Below are 26,050 nucleotides of genomic sequence, written 5' to 3' on the forward strand. Positions count from 1 at the left end.
ATATTTTTTCATAGAAACGTCACCTGCTTCCACTATGCTGGAGAGGAGTCCAAAGATGTCCTGGCTGCACAGGGATGCTGTTGAGAGCCGGCTGGGAAAGACTTGTCACTAGGCGGCGCTCTCCCTAGAGCAGCGTGAACTCCATCTACACACAGAAGGGGGAAAAGGAAAAATACCTCTTTCATCTGCCTCAGAGCAGTTTGATATGAGTTTTTACTTTTCTAGAGCACACCTTGACAGAAAGTTCACGTTTTAGTCGTATTGCTTGGAGAAAGAAAAAGTTCACTGAGAAATCAAACCATCTCCTTCAAACACATACCCCCAGAGTGTGTGCAGAAGGCGGTGCGTTTAGACGACACGGTTTTTCAGCTCTATTCTATTCACCCTACCCGACTCGGCCAAACACTTTCCTGAGGACTCGGACCTCCGGGAGGGAGCGAGAGGAAGGGACGCGGAGATCCGCGCGCGTCCGGCCGGGGTCGCCGCGCGCGTCCCGGGCGTCCCGGGCGCATCCAGCCGGCCGGCGGCCGCCGCGCTCGCGGCCGAGGTTTCCATTCCCGCCGCCGCGCTCCCTGCGGTATTGCGCCGAGAATACCTTTCCCAACCAGATCGCCGGTTTGGAGAAAGTCCAGCTCTTGCCCAGAAAGAGCCAATAAAATGGGAAAGTGCGCAACTGATTGATAATACATTTTACAAGAAGAAAAATTAAAGGAGGTAAACTGCTGAACTCTCACAAATGGGCCTGCCTACAACCTAAAACTTTCTGCAGGACGCGGGCCTGGACGGAGGGCCCGGGGCCGAGGGTCCAGCGCGCCGTCCTCCGGGGGCTCGCCGGGCGGGCGAGGGTGGCGGCGCCGCCGCGGTCCAGCCAGGGGGTGTGTCCGGGGGTCCCAGCGCTAACTCAGACCCTGCCCTCCCCGCCGCGCCCCGGCCCGGCCTGGGGCGAAGCGACCTCGCCCCCGGGAGTGGTCCCCAGCCTCGCCGGCAGATCCCCCAAAACACACAGACTCTCGTTGACTTATTAAATGTGAGGCAATCAGGCAGCTCCTTTTTTAATAGCCCGAGATCTACATTTAGACAAAAACAGATCCGAGTTCCTGGTAAAGGCGTTTCTTCTCATCCTGTCATAAGTGACAGGAACGGAGGGAAATAGACTGGAGGAGAGAAGGGGTGGGGGGAGGTGAAGGGGAGGGACAAGGAGGGGAGGGAGATGGGAGAGGGGGGCCGCCGGGGTGGGGGTGCAGGGTGGGCAGTGGGGGAGGGAAATGCAGGAGACGGGAGAAAGGGGGATCGGGTGCGTGGGGAGAGGGGGTGTAGGAGGGGGTCGGGGAGGGAGTGGAGGGGAGGAGACGGGGAGTGTGGGGAGACGGGGCGGGGAGACGGGGAGAAGGAGGGGGAGACGCGGAGGGGCGATGGGGGGGCAGACGGGGTGGGGAGACGGGGAAGAGATGGGGGTGGTGAAGGGGGTGTCTGACGAAGATCCGCGCGGGGATACGAACACTCCGGCGGCTTCTAATTAAAGACCGGAGCCGGGCCCTCGGGGACCCGCCTGACGTCGGCAGCCGCGGGGATAAGAGGCGCCCAGAGGTCCGAGGCCGGACTCCGCCAGCCCGCACCCCAAGCCACTGCGAGTTCCGCGCCCGCAGCTCCGAGGCGCCGCGTCCCTTCCCCGCGCGTCCAGTGCGCCCCGCGGCCGGGCGCCGCCGGGCATGGAGTAGGGAGCCGGGCGCCAGCTCCGGGGCGCGGGGACGGACGCCGGAGGACGCGCACGGCTGCGGGGCGCGGGGACGGGCGACCCGGCCGGGTTCCTGCGCACAGGTGGCTCCGCGGCTGGCGCCGGGCAGGTACGAGCCGGGCTCCCTCCCCGGGGCCAGGGGTTTTCCAGAACCGGGCCCAGCGGGCGTCTGGGGAGAGGGTCTCGTCGCCGGGGCTTTTCGGCGGAGATCGGGGACACCGGGAAGAGGGGCGACCGCCACACAAAGGCGCTGCTGGAAACTTGAGCCCGGCCGCCGGGCGGGGCGCCCACACCCCCGGCTTGCCGGGGTGCGCGGCGGTTCCCTGAGGCAGACGCCTGGGCCCGAGCCCCCGAGCCCCCGCTGCCCCCGCTCGGCGCCCGTGGGGGAAAGAAAGTTGCGGCGCTGCGCCGCGCTGCGGGGCTCCGGCCAATGTGCCATCTCCAGGAAAGTTCGGGGCCGCGGCGGGGCCGAGGCGCGTGCCGCCCTGCGCGGAGGGCGCGCGGCACCCAAGGCGCGCTCTCCACGTCGCCGCGAGGGGCCTCGGGGAGGGGGCGTCCGCGTGGGGACCCCGCCCAGCCTCCCGCCCGGCCCCGCGGCGGCCTTCCCGGTCCGGACGGCGCGGGGCGCCCCTCCACCGGCTTGGCGACTCCGGGGCGCGGGGGCCGGGGCGCGCGGTCCGAGGGGAGTGGCCTCGCCGCCCTCCCTACCGACCGGCTCTCCAGGTCTCCGCGCACCCTGTCCCTCCAGCGAGCCGAGCTCCGGGAGCGCACCGACCCCACCCGGCCCGGCCGAGCGCAGAATGCACGGACCCGGGCGCCCCCTCCTGCTGGGGCTGCTGCTTGTGCTGGGGGCGGCGGGGCCCGGCAGGGGCGGCGCGGAGCCCCGGGAGGCCGCGGACCGACAGACGCTGCTGCGGCTCATCGTGGAGATCGTCCAGGAGCTCAGGAAGTACCACTCGGGGGAGTCCAAGAGGCTGCAGCTCTCGGGCCGGCAGGACTACACCCTGGACCGCAGGGAGGTCGCGGACTACGCTTACCCAGAGGAGCAGAGAGTGGGTGAGTCCCCGCCCGCCCGCTGTGGAGGCGAGCGCCGCCTGCAAAGGCCTCCAGCTTGTGGGGCTGGCCGAGCCCCCGGGTCTGCCTGTCTGGTATCAGGGGACGCTAGAAGAACCAGGACTTGCTTGGAGATAGAACTCTGAGAACGCATACGTAGTTTTAAAATATAAATGCATTTCTACTGTTTTTTTTTTTTTTTTTTTAAAGCTGGGAAATATTTTTATTTAAAAAAGGAGATAGGAATTCCATGAATGATGCCTGGCAGATAACATAACTACCCCTCATCCACATCTAAGACGTGTGAGTTGTTACCCGGGTCGGTAATTTCAGCATGGAACTGTCATCTGTTATTTTGGAAATGGAAATATTTTCAGCAAAGCAGTTTCAACTGAGACAGAAATGTTTCAGAACCCCCCACCCCCATCCCCACGGCAGAGCCTTCCCAGAGTGGCTGCCCTCTGGGAAATTTCCAAGGAAAGCATGCAAGCTTTTAATGCTTTCATGACACAATCAGGTCAAATATGATAAGGTCAATTTTATATAGACGGACTAAACTTAGTTGTAAACGAAGACTGACATTTAGGAGATGTCTAAACCTTGCAAGCAAGATTCTTACGGAAATTTTCCCTCTTTGAATGAGAATTGGTGGTAGTGTGACCACATGCCATCACATTACTAGTGCAGATCAGGTGAGGAAAAGTGAATCCAGATGACTGTTAAAAAGAGCAAAAGCAAAGCTGAAAGCAGAAAGGATGTCAGCCAGGCTAGTCACCAACACCAGCTGGGACTGTGCAGACACAGCTTTCCCTGGGAACTGTACTTTAGCTCATCTGCCCGGTTACGTCTGTTTGCATGCATTCATACCAACCTTCACAACAGGTGGTATTGACAGACCCTCACCCTTTTTCTAAGTGAATACCTAGAAGAATACGCCTATGGCAGATTTTTTTGTTTGTTTGAAGGATGATATCAGGTTTTCCTCTTAGAACTTTGAGAGACGGTTGAATTTGATTTTCTAGGTCTTCAAGATCAAAGTGTCTAGAGTGATTTATTCACTGGAAGATAACTGTCACACACACACACACACACACACTTCATGGTCCCTGCCTCTCTCCTGATGGTGGAGATCGGTGTTAGTAGCAGATCTTGGAGTGTTGTGAACCTGATTTGAGGACAATGTGCCCACTCACCCGTCCTCATATCGCCGTGTATGGCAATCAAGGGGCTGCTATGATTGCTGTTTATAGCCGAATATCCTGTAATTTTAAAACACCCACTTCAGATCACATGAGAAAATGCTTCTTTTGGTCAAGTTAATAATTTACTTCTTTTCCCTTAAACAGAAATTGTCCCTCGAGATCTAAGGATGAAAGACAAGTTTCTAAAACATCTTACAGGTAAGCTTGCCCCTCGTTCCTTCGCCTCTCCCCAGATACTGGCCTCCCAGGAGCTCTTACTATCTGTTTCTCCTTGCACGCTCCAGGCCCTCTGTATTTCAGCCCAAAGTGCAGCAAACACTTCCACAGACTTTACCACAACACCCGAGACTGCACCATCCCCGCATGTAAGTGACCACGTCTGAATCGCTGCGTAGAGTAGACGTGAGTATGGGCCTCCCCCTGGGTGAACAGCGCCTGCCTTGTGTCACCCAGACTTGCTAGTATTTACTCCCTGTTGACTCTGCAGTCAGGGGCTGGGCTGAGCAGACCATTGAGGAAGATAACGACATGCAGCAGCTAGTGCCAAACAGAACACAGTTTACATTTGCTGGAATTAATCAACTCTTGGAATGGGCTGGACTCCTCCGTGCATTTCTCGAATTCTGGCCTCATGCCTGTCCTTGTATCCACTCGACTCTGACAGTGGAGCAGACGCTTAAAATGAGTCGCTAAAGTGACTACTGTAGGGTATAAAGTATCGAAGGATGGATCTGGACCATTCCCACCACCCTGGCCAGAGACTTTTTGTTTCTACCAGTAATTATAACCTCATCACCCAAGAATTTTACTGCTATTTCAAAACTTTGCTCTTCTGCTTGGTTTCATCATTCATTCAGAAATGCAGGTGCCCCTCTTCATGTGGCTCTCAGCTGTAACTTTCTGGGTTATCTACAACAAAATGGATTTCGTTTCCCCCAAAAGTGGCTCCTTGTGCTCTTCACAAAACATGCAATGATGACAAGTAGCTGAGTAGCTGGAGTGACATGTGCTAGAGCCGTCAATCAACTTTTGTGTGTTGTAGGGACCACAACTTCCCTTCCCTTTAAGGCTCACAGGAGGACAGCTGTGCAAATAAGTCAAGCCTCTTAGAAGCAGTTTTCAGGACTGTCCTTAGGCTGTCCTTAGACTGTCCAGACCTGCCTGTCCTGCTCAAAACAGTAAGCCCCTTTCCATGAAGGGGAAACTGCTCTGCGTAGGCAGCAGAGCCACTTTGTGGAGCTCTCCCACCCCCAGACACAGCAGGAAGGCAGGGAGCTCCTCCTGGAGGGAGGGGCGGTGGCCTCGGTCAGCGCCGTCACAGGGACAGAGGCACAAGCGCTGTCTTTGGGCTGCGTGTGCCTGATCGCAGACGCCACACGCTCATCCACAGACCCTCCCTGGGACCCCCCCCCTCCACACACACACACTTGCTGCCTCCTCTGCTGATGTAACTGAGTAGCGAGGCAGCGATTCTCCTGGCCATCCAGAAGGGGAGGTGGCAGGACCAGGACGCATGACGGCTGCACCTGGAGACAGGTCAGTGCCCTGGACGCGCGGCTGGCCACACGGCTCCCACCCTCTCAGCTCATAATGAGCTGCGGGGCCAAATCTGGGCACGTTTGTGCAGCTCGAGGCTGAATACAAGAGTTCCAGCATCCTGGAAGGTCAGACAGAAGGAACAATGGACCTTCTCACTCAAGGCGTGGTCTTGGGGTGAGCTCCTTTGAAGAGCAGGACTTTTGAGTCCATCACACCCGCTGAGCAGTCTGCACCTTAAGGGGACCCCCCAGGTGGACATCAGAGTGGAGACATGTTGTCCAGCAGGGAGATGGTTGACCTCAGAATCTTAGGGCGTGTGTCAAATGCCAGTATCTTCTTTGAGCTCATACAATCCACTGTATCACATATGGTCTGTTTAGGAAAACCGCATCCTAAAAAATGTGGTGCATCTGGTGAAGAGCCAAAAAGCCAGGAGTCCCAATGACCCTGCTTCCAGCTGTCAGATCATCCTTTGAGTCTAAATTATGTCCTCTAAATATTTATCAGGTGTGATTTTCGAAGAATTAGCTGCTTGTCTACCATGTGGTGCATATTCATTGCTGTTAATATATTCATTCACTCGGAATTTGGCCAAGAGTATGAACTCTTCCATCTTTAAGTAGGATTTTGTGACTCTTGAGAAGTAAACTCTGTCTTGAGGAATCCCTGTATGGCCGTGACTGCTGAGCTGCCTGTCCTCTGAGGCAGCATCTGCGAGACGAATGGAGCAGGCAACCACATGCGCTCGCTAGGAGGGCCAGGCCGCACCCAGAAACCAGCTCTTGCTTCCCTCCATTGTCCAGCCAGGTGTTTTCACTCTGGTACTTGGCTGCTGACCCCCTGTCTTTAGAATTTTTGTGCAGAAGGCTTTATGTTATGATCAACTCAAGAGGGGACCCAGCCTGCACGTGACCTAAAAGTTATTAAATAATACAGGGCATGGAAGACTGTCTGCCAGGAAGCAAACGAAAGCCATTTTGATGAGCCCATCAACCACTGTGCGGAGCAGACGGGCAGAGCAGGCGTGTGGACGTCTGCGTCCCCACCCCCAACAGCCTCCCGGTCACATCACCTAGCTTCTGTCACGTGACACTGGCGGTCCTGAGGTGCCATGAATTATTAAGTCAGCAGCTTCAAGCCATGATTGCAGACGACAGTCTGCGTGCTGCTTCCAGGGAATTTAGAGTGTATAAAGGAATGAATGGCTTTAGCAGCTGCTATGGTTTTTAAAGTGAATGCTGTTCATCTAAGCTGCTGAGGTATCTCACGAGGGTCTGTGATCTATTCCCACTTGCAGACTACAAGAGGTGTGCCCGGCTTCTAACTCGGCTGGCAGTCAGCCCGATGTGCATGGAGGGATAAGGTAAGTTGGCGGCCCTGTCACCATGCCCTGCACACCAAAGATGGGGTGTGTCTGGGACTTGAAAAATTCACGGGGGTTTAGAGACAGTCATTCTCAGTGAAAGTAGAGTTATTGTGGGTCAGGCTGACAGAATACTCCAAATGTCTCTAAATACTGGCCAGCAGTAAAACACACAGCCGCACAGGCAGCCTCTGGGGCCCAGTCCCAGGAGGACGTGCTGGCCGAGTGCACGGTAATCTGCACACAGCCCACTGGCTACTGACTTCAGCACGCGCTTGGTGCATGCGTGAAGTCCTGCTCACCCACCTACAGGCTCTCGTTCAGACGTTCATAGATGAGGATATGACTAACCGTATCCATGCAGATTCTAGAGACATACTGTTTGAGGCGGACGTCTATCAGGATGTCAGGGCACTGATGAAGCTGTAAGAACAGCTGAGAACAGGTCTATCTGCATCTGATGGCTGCCCCCTCGTCTCCCGTGAGTCGAGGAGAGGTGGTTTTTGTGGCGAAGGCCACGCTGACCAAGGTCTGTGCGGGTGTCCAGGGCAGCCGCCGTGGGTGCTGCCCTGAGCTCCATCCACAGCACTGCTTCTCCCTAGCAGAGTCTGTCCAGCAAACAGGGGTTCAGGGAAGCATGCGGTTACTGGAGGCTGTGACCCCACACCCTCCACAGGCTCATGGAACTTACAACACTTCCTATCTGCGGGGAGTGAAAGCACAGTTTTTAAAGTGAAAGCTGAGAAATCCCTCCTCCTTCGTGTTTCATCTGAATGCTGCCCAGTCTCTCCTCCACTGCCCACGTGGCAAACAGAACACTTATTTTTAAAGCAATGAATGGATTATTATAAGTCTCCCAAAGAACCTGCCAGGAGAGATGAGAATGCTTTTATTAAGTATTTCTTTATAGTTAAAGCATCACTGTCCCAAAGATGAACCAGGCACATCCTTGGAAACAACTGCCATTTACTCACAAGTGGGGAGACCCGGTCAGGCCGCAGGCTCCCTGCCTCCCTGCCTGTGAGCTGACCCCTGCATCCCCTAACTGCTCTCCCGCAAAGACAGCTCGTCCGAGTGCGAAGGCGGGAGTAGTGGCTTCCAGGAGCCCTGGCGGCTGTGGAGCTGCTCCCAAGCGTGACCCCGCCCCGCTCCGTGTCAGGAAGGGCTTTCCCAGCACAGCAGGCGTGTCACCACTGTCAGTAACCGTGTTTGTTTTGGCCAAGGTGTCATTTACAATATAGATTCTTATGCTAAAATAGCTTTATAGTGCTTTAAAAGATTAATTTCTTCCAATTCCAGAAGCTTTAAGCCACAATTGCAAACGCTTAACTGGTTGGTGACAGTGCAGAGTCAAGGGTCTCCCTGACCCCCTGGAGGGTAGAGCCCACATCCTGCATCAACATCCGACTTTGCTCACGAGCCATAAGCTGTGCCCAAGCGCCTCTTCTGTGGTCCTGACCCACGAAGACATCAGGACGCACCTGCAGAGGGAGATGCTTCTTCCCACGCCAGACCATGACCTCAGCCTCTTAAAGGCTGGTCTGAAGGAAGTCAGGCTTCAGGGGATCCTGAGCATGGAACCCCTCCACTCCGTGATCTCAGAGCAGAGCCCTCTCCTTCTTTCTGCACCTCATGACCTGATCTCCTCCAGCCAGAGGAGTCTAGCTTTCCAGCCCCTCTCCCACATGGCAAGACAGCCTCCCCACACACTCTCCTTGTCCTGGGCTTCCCCTCAGGTAATTTCACAGCCTCAGACCTGGAATATTTTCAGAGGAAACAAGTAGCAAGCATCCACCTCATTCTACAAAATGCAGCCCAGGATCACCGCAGTCAGTCAGACTGCACTGCCGAGAACTCACAGCAGACGCGGCAACACCGAGCTCTAGTCTTCAGCCCAGCAGGCATTCTCTTCATCTGAGACGATTTCACTCCTTCAGCACAGCAGGCCCATGGTGACAGCAGAACTGAGTTATTTCTCACAGTAAAAGACGCACAGGAACATGGGGAGACACATGCAGACTGAAAACTCCTCAGGTCTGGACACACATCAGTGTCAGTCACTCAGTCGTGTCCGACTCTTTGCGACCCCATGGGCGGTAGCCCGCCAGGCTCCTCTGTCCACAGGATTTCCCAGGCAAGAATTCTGCAGTGGGTTGTCATTTCCTTCTCCAGGGGATCTTCCTGACCCAGGAATTGAACCTGGGTCTCCTGCATCGCAGGTTGATTATGTTACACGTAATTTAACATATAGGTCTTCCAGTGTGAGTCATTCTAGAAAACCAAGCCTGTCTGTTTTGCAGTGAGCAGAGCTGTGCAGCAGCCCAGGACCCATGAGAAGTGCCTTGGAGACCAACAGGACAGAACCCACTGCCTTCTGAACACACCCCGTGAACAGAGATTTATTTTTGCAGACAGACTTCCATAATTCCTTTACCTTGAGTTTCGTATGTGGTTGACACCATGTGTGGACACATATTCAGTAAATTTGTGTGCCTGACAGTAATGCTTGCCACTCAGTATTTTAGACAACAGGACTGCCTTTGACGTGTCATGCTGTGAAATGGCAGAGAGAGATCTTTTTCCTGATTAGGTGACATCACAGATATTTCTTTAGAAACATAAGCAGAGTCAGCAGAATCTAAAAATATATTTTCATATAGCATATGGTATTAATATTTTATTATTTTTACAATTAAATTCCCAGAATATTATTTGGAACTGCATGAAAAAAAAAAAAAAGAACTTCAGTGTGGAGACATCTGTGTACATGCTCAGGCTGATTTCATTTGTCCTTTTGTAAAATAAGTGTAAAGTGGTGTCCAGATCCTGTGCAATATGTAAATACTGTAAATAAAACACCAGTAATAAATGAAGAGTTTGGTACAGTGAAGGCTTCAGAGTGACTCTTTACTTCTGAACAAGTTTATCTGGGGAATTTGTGATTTACAAATCTTTATGACACTGAAATACTGGCAGAAGTCACAGAATAAAAAAGGCATAAATAAAACGAGAAAGCTACACATTCTTGTAAGGGACGATCAGCATTTTCTAGAGAGTGGTATTATATTGGTGACATACTCCATAAGACACGTGCTTTAGTAGTGAATAGTTCAAATGAGTGTGCCTCTATTTCCTATGTGACTTTGTAATGGAAACATGAAACCAAGAGGGACCTTAAAACTTCCAAGAAGCTCCAGATTTTATAGGCAGATATATTTTGAACAAATCTGACTGGATCTAATTTTTTTTTAAAAACAAGTGAATTCAGCAGTGACATTTTCTGTGCAGAGGATCCCTGGTCTGAATACAGCCTAACATGTAGTGTGCTGTTGCTTCAGTCCTGTCTCTTTGCAACCGCACGGACTGTAGCCCGCCAGGCTCCTCTGCCATGGGCTTCTCCAGGCAAGAATACTGGAGTGGGTTGCCATGCCCTCCTCCAGGGGATCTTCCTGCCCCAGGGATCTAATTTGTGGCTCCTGAGGCTCTGGCATTGCAGGTGCACCAGGGACGCCCCGGATATAGCCTAGGGACAAAGTCAACTAGAATCCTAGGATTTGTGTGATAATCCGCATGGAAGACATAAACATTAAGGGAAAGTAAACTATGAACATGAAAGAACAGAAACAGTAAAAAATTCTCTGGCCCTGAGATTATTAAGCAGTTACTAAATGGTCAAGACTCTGGGGTATAGCTTCTGAAGTACTTTGCTTCCCTGTTTTCTAGCTGCAGTTAAACTTTTCCCCTTGATTCTTTCCTTTTTAGAGCTACCATTATCAAACCCTCAGTCCACCTGACTCTCAAGTCTTCAGGATGAGTCTGACGTAGCAGTCTTCTGGCCAAACCTCCCCAGCGTTTCACCTCTGCTACCCCTGACGGCCTGGGGTGACGACAGCCTTATCCGCCCCTCAGGCCCAAGGACTAAATGCCCCCACCTGAGACCCTCACGAGACTAAGGACTGGACACCATGCCTCTGCGCTCTCCTTGCTGCTGAGTGACCGTCACTCAGACTGACCTGAGACTCAGTCCTCCCAGGGCTTCAGGTCACCAGCTATGGACAGGGGTGAAGACTCGGAGAACCGCTGTCCCTCATCGAGCCCTCCATGCAGAGTCTCTCTTGCGGTCCCAGGCAGCTATGGCTGAGGGCCACCAGCTTCTCCCATGAACAGATGAGTCAAGCGGAAGCAACATGCTTGCTCAGCAGGCCCGCTCCTCAGGCTTCTGCCCGACCCTGAGCAGACAGGCACACCACACCCCAAACACAGGGACAGGGGAGCCCAGGCGTTCTGACTCTTCCTCACCTCTCGGTAAAAAAGCAGGCAGACACCAGACTTGCACCTCAGTTGTATTTTTGTAATTTCCCCAGTTTATTTGAGAACAATTTTTTCTGACATATATTCATATGAATTTTAGATTAGTTATTTCAAAGTGTGCACAAATTATGTATATTTCCCTATAACCAGGCACTGACAAAACAATACTTAATATATTGATATTTAAGCATTCCAACATAAAAGGGCTTTTTCCAACTTAATACTTTTCCCACACAAGGTGATCTGTAATTGACATTCAGGCAATTGTACGCATGTAGAAGCAGACACAGTCCCCAGCTGACCATAATACAAACCAGCACACACGTCCTTCTCCGGGACATAACTACATTTCCAGAGGCAAAGGGGTTCCAATGGGAACACATAAGGTGACTTCCTCATGAAACGAACCACACAGACACAAACTAAGAAGGAGTGAAGGTGCTGAGGAGGAGTCCCACGACCCTCGCTCCGTCCTGTCCTGAGAGTGCGCGCCTGGCAGCTCACCGCCGCTGGGCGCCGGCCGTGGAGAGGCGGTGCCCGTGGAGAGGCGGTGCGGCAGGGCCCGTCCACAGCGGGGGCAGCGCAGGCCCCCGGGGGCGTCTCACTTCCCTTCACGATGGTCTACTGTGCTGCTCCACTATTTCGACGGTTCCACTCTTTTTGTAACTGGGGCATAGTGGGAAGTTTAGCTAGTCTAAGGAACTCTTACCCCACATAAAGATTTTTTATTTACTCTTTCGCCAAACACAAAGACTGATTTCCATCTACAATTATTTTTTCAGGTAGGAAACAGTGAGTCAACTGAAGAGAGGGCTGCGGCCTTGGCTCGGAACGGTGACACTGTTGACACTGGACACACGGCCTGGGGGGACGAGCCTGGGCCACAGCGGGACGGCCGGTCAGCGCACCTTCTCCAGGAAGGCCCTGCAGCACCGCACGCACTGCTGGTAGACGGTCTCAAAGTCGGCGTCGTTGCCCTGGAAGGACAGGGAAAAGGGAGAGTAACAAAACCACTCAGGAATTCGCCTTCAGGGAGCCTGCCTCTGACCCCCGACGGCAGGCACTCACGCGGGCTCTCTGTACGTCGCCCTTGTCTGTGAGCATCAGGATGGAAGTGAGACCACACTTACATAATAGGGATCTTCAATGATAAGTTGTTTTTGTGGATCATAGCTCCCGAGCAGTTCGATTTTCGCTCTGCAGTTTTTAACTTGATTACTTTTTCTATTCAAATCTCTGTAAAATTGAAACATGAACTTAGTTTTCTGATCTATGGCTTCCAGTTAAACTGGGACATCTGCTAGGGTTTTATGAAGTATCCATATCAAAATCCAGCAAAAGTGACCTGATTTAAAAAGGAAACCAAACACTCGGCAGTTGGGCACAGCCTCCGGGTGCCTGCCCCCATGGGCTCTTTCTCCCAGGCAAGGGGGCTCCGACGGCAGCACGTTTACACAGGATGTGCTCCCTCAGGTCGGACAATAATTAGCCCTCTCCTCTGAAGCACATGTTCAGAAAGACCCAGGGTCAGCAACTGAGCAAGAAGACAGGACGGAACTCAAAAAGCCACAAAGACAGGTCCCAGAGGGTGGCAGGCTCCCTGGGGAGGTGTCCTGAGCGGACCCTACAGCCACTCCGTCTGCTTCCAGCTCAGCCTTCTCACTGAGCTTTGTGGGGCCTGATTAGCAACCTCCACAGGGGAGGCCAGCGTCTCACAGGAAACCTGCAGCCCTCAGAGCAGAGCCTCCCCGAGAAGCCAGGAGGCTGAAACAAGAAGGGCGGGGAGGACTGGGGTGGCAAGGGCTGCACCACCAAATGCCAACCACCTCCGAAACTTCTCTAATAAATATGCACACAGAGTTCTCTATCAAGATACTGCTAGAGATAATACTGATAAGCTATTCAGCGAGAAAAATGAGGCCAAACAAGTGAAAAACAAAAATAGAAAATTTACGCATTTTAATGAACTTAACGAAAACCTAGTAAGCTTGGTGCATCTGTGCCTGACCACCCCACAACAGCGACTCAAGGAAAGTTTCTCTTAATTAAATGCATGCACATTTACGGGTTAGCAGGGAAGCAGTCAGGGTGGTCCGGTGCTCACGGGGAGGGCTGGTCTCTGTCCCCTTGGTGCGGGCAGACTGTGACAAGCAGCTCGGCGCCTGTCTCGCAGCGGGCACACGGCCACACAGTCCTCTGAACTGCCAGATGCACCGTATTCACTCATCTTTGCACCCTCGGCACGTCATATCATATTGTTTGTTGGGTTTAATTTCCACACACGTGGCCCACCCTAGACTTCACAAGAGGCCCAGGTGACCAGTGCTAGGCACACACCGCTGAAGAAATGCCACCAGGTTCCTTGTCACCCAGATTTAGGTCGTGAGGGTCAAACCCACGTGAGGTGGGGGTGTGACTCAGGCCATGCAGAGCCGAGGCCTGAAGCCCACCACGTCCACCCCGGAACTGTGAACCCGGGCACGTGACGAACCCCTCTGTGCCTCCAGTTCCCAGTGACGAGATGGGGCCAGCGTGCAGACTTCTGGGCTAGTGCTCTGGTGCGCAGAGCCACTTTTGTCTAATACCTTAATCTGACAGCTTTTGTTTTTAAACTGATTAAGGGAATCAACAATTTAAATGGAGTAAGAAGACTTTTTTGGCCAGCCTTTCCTTCGGGGTGGGGGTGGGGCAGCACTAAAGGGGAGTTAGATGAGACACAGTAAAGCACCCCGCGAGTCATCACAGCAACAACAAAGGCTCTCTTCTGCAAAACAGAGTCACCTTACACACCAGACCTTTCCTTGTCAGAAGGTGTGCCTCAATGCAAACACACCTGTGAGGCTCAATTCTAAATGACTCTGGATTTCTCACTCTTCTAAATAAATAATTCTGCATACTATGACCACCACTATTTATTAAAAGTTTAAGGTAATAAAAAATCATTTGGACAACAAACTGCCTGGCCTATTACTGAAATGAGTTGAAGAGAAATACCCTTAAAAATGTGATTACCTCAGATTGCTCTCATCCATACATAGTATATAATCAAAAGTGACAAAGTCTTCTTTGGTAACCTAAAAGCAAATGAGAAATCAAAACTGTTTACATTCAGACCAATCAAGCCTAGAGGACGCAAAACAACTTAAAAATAAAAAAAGCTATACTGGAATCTGCTACTAATTAAGTTAAATCATTTAGGGCACTTTAAAGTTAAAACAGAGTTAACCTATTAATAATTTCCTAAAATTGTATTACAAAGAAGTTTTATAAAGTTTCCTGGGGTAATCATAAGATAGTATTTTATAGTATGTGCATGCAAAGCTTATACTTCATCTTAGACTTCTTAGAAACAAAGTGAAATACAGCTAACTTTTTATACATTCCATATCTGAGTCCTGTTCTTCACTCTCCAGGCACTCATTCTGAGCCCCAGTGACGGGTGCCCACTGCAGGGCAGACACTGGCCTTGTGGGGCTTCCCCCATGCAGGGCGCGCAGCTCCCAGGAGTGACTGTCTCATGGAAAAATAAAGCAGAGCAGAGGGGAGAGGAAGCTGACATGTAAGTGGGGCTCAGGGATCTAAGACAGAAACGCATGAGTGACACTCCCTGGATCTTCTTTCTCCTTACTGAAAGTATATAATTTGGACATGACACAGAAGAGAGTGCCGCTCTGTATTTTTACTAATTCTAACCTAAACTTGGCATTTTTTGACATTTGTAAACACAAGCCTGCTAAAATATAAACGAAAAATTATTTTCTGATTTTTTACTGTTATAATGACAATAAAAAGAGCAACTATATTCAATTTTAATAACCTATAAGGGAAGAGAATCTGAAAAAGAATATATATAATAGAATCACTCTGCTGTACTCCTGAAACGAACACAGCATTGTAAGTTAGCTATATGTCAACTAAAAAAATGGCAGGAAGGGAGGGAGGGAGGAAGGAAAACATGCCCCAAACCAAAGGTGGAAATAATTTCTAGGAATGTTATTTCAATAATCATCTTCATCACTAAAAAAAGTCCTCTGAAATACAGTGGTACAGTGATAACCACAAGGAAGATTCTGATAATCTGGTTAAGAGAAGTGATACTCGACTATAGTCGGTGTTGCAACAGAACAATAAATATACTCATTTTCTGTTAAAAATAATAAATTTTGGCTCTCAGTATGCATTTGCATTAGTTTTCAGTATACTATATTAATAAAATACTGGAATCAAATTTTGTTCACATTCCCAAGGTACTAGATTATTTCAAAATGTTTTAGAACAAATATTACAAGTTATTTCCCCAAGTTAGCTGTCTGAAAATGTCCTGGGATTAAACATTGTTTTTAATTTTGCAAAGACTGTGACTGCAGATCCTAAAATTTAGTAACTGACAGCTACATGTAGCTACATGATGTTAAGATGTTAAAATAACTGTCAAAGAATTGACAATTAAAGAATGCATGGTAAAGGATTTTCGCTTGCAGCTATAAATCAAATAGCTGTGACAAAACAACCCTATTGCTAGAAAAAAACTAGAAAACGCCCATCAAAACTGAACACTTCTGCACAATCATTAACACGCTCCCATGATGGCCAGGCTGAAAAATCCCAAGTGCGTGCGCAGAGCCAAGCGTGCAAACCTGGGGACTCTCTGCCGCTGTAGACAAGCCTGGCTACTTGAGAGGCTGACCTGCCAGAGGCAGCCGGCAGCCTGCTCCCACCCCCAGAGCACTTGCTGACCCTGCGCCTAGGCTTGAGGTCGGAAGAGAGATCTTAAACTTCTTGGCTGCAGAACGTTTTAACTCTTAAAATATTTACCGAAGTTATTAAAAGTAAAACTGTTATAAACTGTTTGCTTAAAATAATAAAAATTCATTACTTGTTATTATAACATTTTTGTAAATGAAAAACAGCTATATTCTCCACACTGAGACACAGGGAGGAGGAGAGCTGCACTGTTTCACATTTCTGCAAATTTCTGTAATATCCACATATTCAAGACAGGTGGTTATCCTGTGTGCTTCAGCATCTGATTGGCTGAAATACGCAAACTCAGCCTCATACAAGTACAGAGTTTAAAAGAAGGCTTTTTACACCCATTGTATGACTGTGGATATTCTTTGATCTAACACCAAAACTCATTCAGCGGTGGTTTCTCACAGGTTACCTGCAACGTGGATTATGAAACCACATCAGCAAGCTTCTCCTACTCTGCCCATGTTCACTGGTTAGTCTGACCCTTTGAATGGATCCCTCCCTCACTCATACATTTTGACCTCAGGACCGAGGGTCCCTGGACCCCACTGTGGGGATCATGCTTTAGACTCACAGGAGGGGCTACCAGCAGTATCTGAGGACACTGTGATCATCACAATGGGGGGGAAAGTGGGTGCTCGGCATCAAGAGAGTAGAATCACACGGCCTCCCGGGCCACGAGAAGCCTGGGCAGAAGCACCAAAGGACAGCCAGCAACCTCACCAGCTGGAGAAGCTGGAGGTAAGGATGGCAAGACGGCCAGAGGAGGAGGGAGACCCCAGAGAGGGAAGCCTGGTCCCCACAAGGTCTCTCTCAGAGCGCCCGATGAGCTCCTAACAGACTCAGCTCAAGAAGCCAAGAGGACAGGGGGCCGGCGGCAGCAGGCCCAGGGAGGGAGAAACAGAACTCAGCCTCCAGACAGAAGCAGGCCACCCGATCAGGTGGGGTCCTGAGTTCCCCCGAGAGGAGCTGGCCAGGATGGCCAGAGCCCCGTGAAGCAGGATGAGCTCCCAGTCAGCTCCGAACCAGACCCTCCCCACCAAAGTGAAGCCCCAACGGCAAAGGACCTGAACCCAGAGCGTCCACACGGCTCACACATCATGCTCAGCATTTAATCCAAATCAGCACAGAAGCAATAAACAAAGCAGGAGAGCAGACTCACAGAAGACCCAGGTGTCAGTCACCAGACCTTATTTTATTGGGTTGGCCAAAAACCTCATTTGGGTTTTTCCAGAACGTTACGGAATATTCCAAACAAACTTCTTCCAAACAAACTCTTGTCGTCGTTGTTCAGTTGCTCAATTGTGTCCGATTCTTTGCGACCCCATGGACTGCAGCACACCAGGCTTCCCTGTCCTTCACTATCTCCCAGAGCTTGCTCAAACTCAGGTCCGTTAGTCAGCGATGCCAGCCAACCATCTTGTCCTCTGTCACCCCTTCTCCTCTCACTCTAATCTTTCCAGCATCAGGCTCCGTTCCAATGAATTGACTCTTGGCATCAGGTGGCCAAAGTATTGGAGTTTCAGCATCAGTCCTTCCAATGAGTATTCAGGGTTGATTTCCTTTAGGAGTAACTGGTTTGATCTCCTTCCAGTCCAAGGGACTCTCAAGAGTCTTTTCCAGCGTCACAGGTTGAAAGCATCAATACTTTGGCACTCAGCTTCTTTATGGTCCCACACACATACATGACCACTGGAAAAACCACGGCTTTGACTATATGGACCTCTGTCGGCAAAGTCATGTCTGCTTTTTAATACGCTGTCTAGGTTTGTCAAGCTTTTTGGCCAACCAAATAAACAGCTATAATCAGAACTGTTCAAAAAAATACAGGGCAAGACGCATAATTTTACCCGAGAGCTGGAACCAATTTTTAAATGAAATAAAATAAAATTTATTAAATAAAACAACAGACATCAAATATTCAATAAAGGCTTATAACAGTTTGAAAACACAGAAAGATTAGTACATCACACAACACGTCAGTAGAAAATCTCAGACTAAAAACTGAAGTGAAAAGGATGGAAAAAGTAGAAAAGTCGTAAGAAATTTATGTTTAAAATACATTTAGGTTGAATTTCAGAAGAATGAGGGGAAGAAAAATATACACAGATAACAGCCCAGAATTTTCTGATAAAAAACTGATAAAAACCATCAAGACACAATTCAGGAAGTGAAGCTGACCACATAAAATTATCGGAAACTACACACCAAAGAAAAGCTAAAGACAGCAGAAGAAAACGACAGCAAGGGTAGGAAACAACAGAATTAGGATGGAGCAGATGAACCCTCCCAAGCGGTTAGAGCAGAAACGCTGTCGCTGTTTGGCAAAAGTTTTCTAAGTGAAGAGAATGTTAGGCCACCTGTGTTACGAGGCTGCTCCACCCAGAGGTACTGATAAACAGACTGTCACTAACTGTGGAATGACACCGAATCCACAAATGAAGATGACTGAAGCTTTGCTAGGAGCAATATGGAGAATCTCACAAAGGAAAATGCTGACAGAAAGATATGCACTAGAGGATCCCACTGCCATACAGGCAGGAGGTTAGAAGGCATTCTGAGTGGGGCCCTCTGCAGTAGAGGGGAGCTGGGATGATGCAAGACGCACTGAGCACCCAGACATCTGTGTACGTGTCAAACAAAGTTGACTAAAAAGGAAAGAGTGTATGGTAAGGAAACAACCCCACAGAACTAACCGGATATGAGTTCACATAACCAGGGAACTGATTTACACGTGACAGAGAAAAAAGCACCCTAAATGTATTTTGTCTGTTAAACTCAGGTTTAGTAGAAGTATTATAGTTCTCATACAAGTTGTGACAGGAAGAGGAAACCTGTAAACATTAGAAAATGCTAAAAAATAACAAAGATCTGATGTGATACTGACATATCTTACTAGGACTTTGAAATTTAAAAAAAAAATCATCGTTGAGAATTTTCTTAAAAGCAACAAGGAAAAGGAAAAAGTAGTTTATGTGGAGATACTACTTCAAAAACGGGTAATAATTTCATAAGCAATAACTTCCTAGCTTTGTTTTTTAAGGCATGTGTATTTAAAATACTTCATTTGTGTACATTTTTATTATAAACTTAGTGTATGAAAAATAATCTGACCTTAAAAATAGAAAACATGAAAATATGATTGCTCATAATTCTCAAGGACTACTCAAAATATTTAAAAAACAGAAAGTAGAAATTGGCAAGGAATCCAAAACCTTGAAGAGATTAGAGTGCAGAAATGATATAAAAAATGTTTAATCTCTGTCCAGTGAAATTCCACTTAAGAAAGGGTTTTTAAAATAGTTAAATAGTAAATTGTTAACACACACAGTCAATTGACATAGCCAGAAAATTAGTTCACAAATATCTCAGAATAAATTAATCTAAGACAAAAATAATCTGTATATTACTAATTCCTGAGACATAAACGTGTTAGAAGTATTTCTATAGCAATTTTGTTTTGTGAATTTTCTGGCTCACATTCCACCAAATAAACCTGTAATTAAATCCAAGTTCTACTACTTGGCAGCTGGGTAACCTTTAATAAGTCATTTATTTTCTCTCTGGAAGTGTTTCTTGATCTGCAAAATGTGTTTATCAACTACTTCCTCCCATAATTGGTAAAAATTAAGACATTAAGATGCATGGCAAAGCAATCTGCAGTTTTAAGTCGAGACAAGATTCAGTGTAACAATGACTAAGGGATCTTCATCCAGTTTTACAGCAAGTTCTGCTTTAAGCACTCGTGCTCAGTTACAGTTCCCACGCTGCCAGCCACACTTACAAACATGCAAGGTATCTGACAAGCGATTTGAAAATATTTGGCTTCTCGTTTTGAAGGCCTCAAAAGCTCTTCTCCAGGCGTGGGTTCTCATGCTCTGACACCAAGCCACAGCCCTTCTTGGGCTGTGCGTGGTTCAGCTGGAATCCCAGTCCACAGAGCTGTACATTTTGTTGGGATGATACAAAATGAAGTTTGAAGGTTTTAGACAGGTTTTTTAAAACATCCAATTGAATCTCCACAATATAATCGTACCGATAAAAGTTACAATTCCTGCAGAACAACACAGCATCAGAACGAAGCCTGTTTCTGCAGAAGCTGGTCCTATGGCTACAGAAGTTCCCGGTGCCAGCACCCACCGCAGCTTCTGCACAAGGAGGGACAGGGCTGGCTGCCCGTGGGCCCGATGTCTTGCCGGGCATGCCACCATGGACACCTCTCTCCCCCACCCCACAGGCCCATGTGAGTCTGGAACCCTACAGGCACCCACCAGACCAAGTGGCTATTGAAATGTGTTATAATTTAAAATTCAGCTCCCATCACACTGGCCATACCTCAAAGGTGAAGAGCCACACGCAGCTGGTGGACTCCACCCTGGAAAGCAGGTGAGATGCACCAGCCTCAATGTAGAATGCTCTCCTGGGCCACACTCCAGAAGCCAAACTCAGAAGTAAAACTGCTGTGTGCAGAATACGCATCCATAAAAATATCAGCATTACCCTGTACTTCCAAGGCACTTCACAGCTGGAAATGTTTTTGTATTAATAGCAGAACTGTATTCTATTGGGTTGGCCAAAAAGTTCATTCAAGCTGTTCTGTAAGATGTTGTGAAAAACCCAGACAAACTTTGGGTCAGGCCAACAGCAGCAACCTCGTGATGGAAGCAGAGTAAGCCGCCTGGACCAGAACATAAAAGGGCACCAGAAACAAAATGGGGACGACAGCGCAGGTCACCCAGCGCTCGGTCAGGGCTCTGGACCTTGTGCTCTAGTAAGCCAGTGCCAAGGTCAGGCAAACCTTTCAGAACTGCGGACCCAGAACGGGTGCACTGTGGCTGCTTCAGCCAACCCTACATAAACACATTCGTTACAGGTAAGTCTCACTAAGCTTTCACAACTCTCAGGTTATGGGATCAATGTATGAGAAATTAAACAAGGTTTCTTCTACCTGTCTTGCTTTATGGGCTGTGTTAATGCCATGATTTCTTAGGCAGCTCACAGCTCTTGGATCTGGTGACCGGCCCACGTTCCAGTCAGAAACAGCGCCACTGTCAATGACCCACTGCAACATAAAACACACAAGTGCACTTTCAAGGTCAAGTACGGTACCTGCCGGGCAACGTGACTCATGGGGATACCATGCTTCCTCATGCAAGCCTGCCCCCGAAAATCAGGAGGGTTTCCTAGTTCATACGTGGATGTCGCTGCACTGTCTATCCTCCACTGCAGGAGAAAAAAAGAATTCTTTTCACAATTTTCTGCCCCAAAGCCAATCAAGTTGGCCTCTTTAAGACAGTGAACAGTACTTACATTATCTGAAATGTTTTGATCAGTTACAAGTTTCCTGAAAACCGCTTCTGCGATGGGCGATCGACAGATGTTACCTTAAAAAGAGGTGGGGGAGCAGAGAGTGAGCGGCTGGTTTGAGGGAAGTGCAGGTGCCGAGCCCAGCACAGCACAAGCGCACAAGACTTCACACAGCTGGGGCAGCGAGGAGGCAAGGCCAACGCTCTTCTCTGCGGTGACTGTGCTACCAGCACGTGGCAGGACCCAGCAAGACGGCTGACCCAACCCCACTCCATGACTTCAAACCAACTGTCCAAACACACAAAGTACAAATGACAAGGACGTTAGAAATCAGAAGTCAGGACCAAAATCTTCATTTTTCAGTTTGCTATCACTAACCCAGAAGCTAACCATGAAATCAATGAAGTGGGCTGCAACCAGTCTATTTTAAAATGATATAGAATAGACTATTAAAATATATACTTTCAAGTATACTACACACAATAAAGCAGTATGTTGTTTCATAAAATACAGAAGCAAATACATTTAGGCCTAACGGTGGTTCTACACAGACTTCTACTCAAGGACCTGGGCAGAGCCCCTGCTTGAGTGCCGTGCACCCAGGAGCCGGCCAGCTTGGTAGGGACCATCCTCCAAGCCGTCCAGTCTGCCCAGAACTTTTATCAGCTGCAAGTTCATGGATTCCCAGGACCACCCTCAGTTCAAACTAGCTGGCCACAGTTTTGGGGGTCTGCACCTGATGTGAAGAGCTGACTCACTGGAAAAGATCCTGATGCTAGGAAAGACTGAGGGCAGGGGGTGAAGGGGGTGACAGAGAATGAGATGGTTGGATGGCATCATCAACTCATTGGATATGAATCTGTGCAAACTCCAGCAGATAGTGAAGGACAGGGAAGCCTGGCGTGCTGCAGTCCATGGGGTCACAAAGAGCTGGACACGCCTTAGTGACTGAACAACAACAGGTTCAATATTTCTCTAAAAGGATTGTAGAATTCAGGAAAATGTTATAGTTTCACTATTACAAAAAGACACAGAACAGAACCAGCCGAACTCAGAGGGCACATCGGAGATTCTGGAAGAGTTCTAAACAGGCAACTCCGGTCTTCAGGGACAGGTCACCTTCCCATCATCCACGTGTGACAATACTCAGGGTACTGTCAATCCAGGATGCCACCCGAGCTCCAGTGCCAAGGACTTATCGGGAATAACTACAATTAATTTACAGCTTAATTAACTATAATTAAACTCAATTAAAACAAGAAAATAAATGCTGGTAGATACAAGAGAACAGGAAAAGAAGATGACAACAACATTTCTTATAAGAAAACAAGAACAGTTAGGCTTGGTTTGTAAAGGATGAAAAGTATCTATCAATAAACCCTGATTAACTGTCGGGAAAGGCCACCCGGCGCCACTGAGCTCTCATCTTCCGAGGCGCTGGCTGGACATGAGCAGCACACACCCTCCAGTCGGTCCACTGCACAAAAGCACCCAGTGCTCGGTCTCGCCAAAATAAGCAGTTCCATTCTTTTCTGCTGTCACCCTTACTGACGGTGAACATGTGACACTTTTCTGCACTTCAATCTGAAAAAGGTCCACACAAATGCTCTGAAGGAATAAAACCTTCACCTTTCGGAAACGCACTGCTGTTACTGTCCTGCATACAGGCTGCCAAGTGAAATGGTAGAGTGACCTCAAATCCCGTCAGAACCCACGTCTCACCCCCTCCACAGCAAAGCTCTGGTCCAACACACAAGCTCTCGCAATGGTGGGCCTCCCTCCTGTGGCATCGCCCTTCTCCAGTCCAATCTCAACACAACAGCTGAACTTCCCACCTCTGCTCAAAATCCTCCAAAGGCTTAACTCACTCAGTGATCCAAGTCCTTACACAACCTCACCAGATTCTCCACAGGACCTACAGTGGGTCTGAAAACTAGGAGTCAGGACCCACCACCTTTGTATACAGTTCTCAATGCTAAAAATAATTTTTACATTTTTAAGCGATTGAAAAAACTCAAAAGTACAGTATGTTGTGACATGAGAATATTATACAGAATTCAAATTCCAGTGGGCACGACCAATCACACTGAGCATGACCACGCACTGGCTAGGGCTGCTCCCGCACTACTTCCGGTGTGAGCGTCGGAGCTCAGTGTATTTGTTCTCTGGCTCTTTAAAGGGTTCGCCGACTTCTGCCTCAGAACACTCACTGTTTGTGCACCAAGAATGGGACAAGTTTCGGATCCACTGGGCGCTGAGAAAACAAGTCAACATTACCTCCAAGTCCTCGGGAACTGAGGTAAGTCTGTCCAGAAGCAACTAGGGCACCGGGCCCAGTGCTGCAGCTTCCCTGCTGTGTCGTGAACATGGCCAGAACCCTCATTTCAGAATCTTTCACCTGCTTTCCTCCAGGTCCAGGATGCTTTTCCAAAATACCCTATGCTTGCTTCCCTACCTTTTCCAAGTCTTTCTTCAAATTGCACCTTCTCATTAAGGCCTCCCCACAAAACCCTTCTAACAACTGCACTCCACTCCCATCTGCCCTTCCTGCCTTAGTGTTAACACCAGCTGACTGAGTAGCCAAATACTTGATTGTTGACGACACAATGTGAACTCTGGAGAGGCAGGGATTGTTGTCTGTTTTCCTCACCACTGTATCCCTAGCACTCAGAACAGTGCCTGGTACCATGGCAGTTGCTGGAAAAAGAAAGTGTATGGAAGAAAAATACACACAAGCAGCTATCTCCCATCAACAGCCAGCAGAGTGCACTACGTCAGCCTAATCAACACTGCTAAGTAAAATAAGCACAGCAACGGATCCCTACTAGCTACTCAACATAGACCCTTTAACAAAGCTGCTGAGTCCATCAGTCACCTTCAGTGTAGAGCTTAAAATCAAATGACGCCCATTGTCAACGTGCAACAAGGAAGCCTTTCAGTTTTTCCTTCATAGATATTCAATTCCACAAATACTTGGTGAACATATTTTGTCTTAAAGCTGTAAACAGAAAGAAAAATAAGCCACAGTCATTGCAGCAGGCTTTCAAGTAATTATAATAAAATTTGTGTGAGGAAAGATGTCTATAAAGGGTCATGGGAACAATTACCTGTACCAAGAGGATCTGGAAAAAGTAAAGAAGGGAATGCTTGGGTCTGACCTTTTAGAAAGAGTCTCCTGGAAAAATGCAAAGTGAGTTCCCAGAAAGAAGTACACAGTGGAAGGCACGCTGAGCAGCTGTAAAGCAAGGGAGCGGGCAGCCAGAGGGTGTGTGGGTGGGAAATGGGAAACGGGAAAGGCCAAGCAGATCTCTCGTGGTCTTCCCTAAGAGCGCATCTGAAGAGGACTGGAAAAGCTATTATTCTGCAGGAAGTGCAGACTCATCCAGAGCTTTTTATGGACTACTGGCCATTTAGGTCTTTCTCTCTGGGAATTAAGGAGATGGAGTGGAAGTGCTGAGATGCGGTATCAAAAGACGAGTCCCAAAAGCTAAAGGGACACTGAACTCTATTTTAAGAAACGAAAGCTGATTGCTGAAATCTTAAAAATGAAATACTTCCGAGCTGGAAAGTACCTGAAGAATTAAAAGGGAGAAAAATACCTTCATTTCACGTACAGAAATACTGACACATCGGGCTGTTACACAGCGACCTAGAGAATCACATCTCCCGGGTTTGAATTTTACAAGAAATCCTAAGCCTTCGCACCCCATCTGCCTTTAAAGTGCGCTCCATCTGGGAGCCTGAGGCAAGTAAACAGGCCAGCAAAGTAAACAGGCTATCATGGGTCTCGGCTATCAGCAGACCCTTAAAGGTCAGATCAGTTCAGTGGCCTCGGGTTTACCTGTAGGGGAAGGAATTATAGGCAAGTACATGGGGTCGCAAAGAGTCGGACACGACTGAGCGACTGAAGTGAACCGAACTGAACTGAACGGCAAGAGCCCCGGCTTGGAGTGCAGATGCTGCAGGTGAGCGGGGACCCGGGCTTGCGAAGACTGAACAAAAGCTAGAGACCCAGACCTGCACAGAGGAGTCGGCAGGCGACAGAGGTTCTGACTCAGACACCGGACTTAGAACCAGGCTTGTCAAGAGCACCCCACGTACAGAGCCGCCCGGCGGCCGCGGGGAGCAAACGAGGGGCGCCGCGCACCGACCACCCTCGGGTCTCCCCTCTCTGGCCGCCTCCCTAGCACTTTCCCTGGTTCAGCGGCGCAGCGCAGCTCAGAACGCATGACGCCCTACCCAGCCCTCCGGGAAGCTCAGAGCGGGGCTAGATCGGCGCCGTCTCACCCAGACACACGAACAGCACCGACTTGGTCACCTGCTCAGCCATCTTCCCGCTCGCGCAGAGGCGCCCAGTAATAACGTCGGAACGCTTCCGGCGCGGCGCATGCGCACTGCGAGCGGCCCGCCCGTGCGCCTGCGTAGTCCGGCGCCGACCTCCGGGGCGAGCGGGAGGTTTTGCGCTCGCGCAGTCTGGCCCAGCGCCGCGGCTGGAGGCGGAGCCGCGAGCCACCTGGAGGCCGTGGGGGAGGGGACGGCGGGGCGGCGCAGAGAGCCACCTGAGCGGGGAGGGCGCCGGGGAAGAGCGGGGTTCGGGCCGCCGAGTGACCGCCGGGGCCGGAGAGGGCGTAGCCCCGGGCTGCAGGGGCTCGCGGAGCCGCAGGGCGAAGCCAGCGCGGCGGGGCCTGCTCGGTGCCCGCTCGGTGCCCTCGGGTCCTTGCAGAGCGCTCAGGTGAGCGCGCGTCAGCGAGCCACCACCTGCACGTGACGGCCGCCCTCGGGGGCGGG

At 49.6% G+C, this 26,050-nt stretch overlaps 2 protein-coding genes across 4 annotated transcripts; one reads left to right on the forward strand and one right to left on the reverse strand.

Annotated features, from left to right (window-relative positions):
• Nucleotides 1-1,760: 1,760 nt before the first annotated feature.
• On the forward strand, nucleotides 1,761-11,507 carry ALKAL2 (ALK and LTK ligand 2). Of its 3 annotated transcripts, XM_010800836.4 has the most exons (6): nucleotides 1,761-1,844; nucleotides 2,484-2,791; nucleotides 4,135-4,188; nucleotides 4,275-4,355; nucleotides 6,827-6,892; nucleotides 9,193-9,782. In XM_010800836.4, the coding sequence occupies exons 2-5, from the start codon at nucleotides 2,536-2,538 to the stop codon at nucleotides 6,889-6,891; spliced, it is 456 nt and encodes a 151-aa protein (XP_010799138.2). In that variant the 5' UTR covers nucleotides 1,761-1,844; nucleotides 2,484-2,535; the 3' UTR covers nucleotide 6,892; nucleotides 9,193-9,782. The 3 variants fall into 3 exon arrangements, with proteins under 3 accessions (XP_010799138.2, XP_024852145.1, XP_024852146.1); XM_024996377.2 differs by lacking the exons at nucleotides 1,761-1,844; nucleotides 9,193-9,782 and adding an exon at nucleotides 10,655-11,507 and having other exon boundaries at nucleotides 2,414-2,791; XM_024996378.2 differs by lacking the exon at nucleotides 1,761-1,844 and having other exon boundaries at nucleotides 2,414-2,791; nucleotides 8,629-9,223.
• ACP1 (acid phosphatase 1) lies at nucleotides 11,237-25,594 on the reverse strand (the record flags this gene model as incomplete). Its single annotated transcript, NM_173978.2, is given in 6 exon segments — nucleotides 11,237-12,180; nucleotides 12,334-12,439; nucleotides 14,216-14,277; nucleotides 20,904-21,017; nucleotides 21,266-21,339; nucleotides 25,550-25,594. Coding segments are annotated over 6 exon segments (477 nt in total). The 3' UTR covers nucleotides 11,237-12,102.
• Between the last annotated feature and the right edge of the window lie 456 nt (nucleotides 25,595-26,050).

This window comes from Bos taurus, chromosome 8, assembly GCF_002263795.3.
Source record: "Bos taurus isolate L1 Dominette 01449 registration number 42190680 breed Hereford chromosome 8, ARS-UCD2.0, whole genome shotgun sequence".
In the NCBI taxonomy this organism is placed as follows: Eukaryota; Metazoa; Chordata; class Mammalia; order Artiodactyla; family Bovidae; genus Bos; species Bos taurus.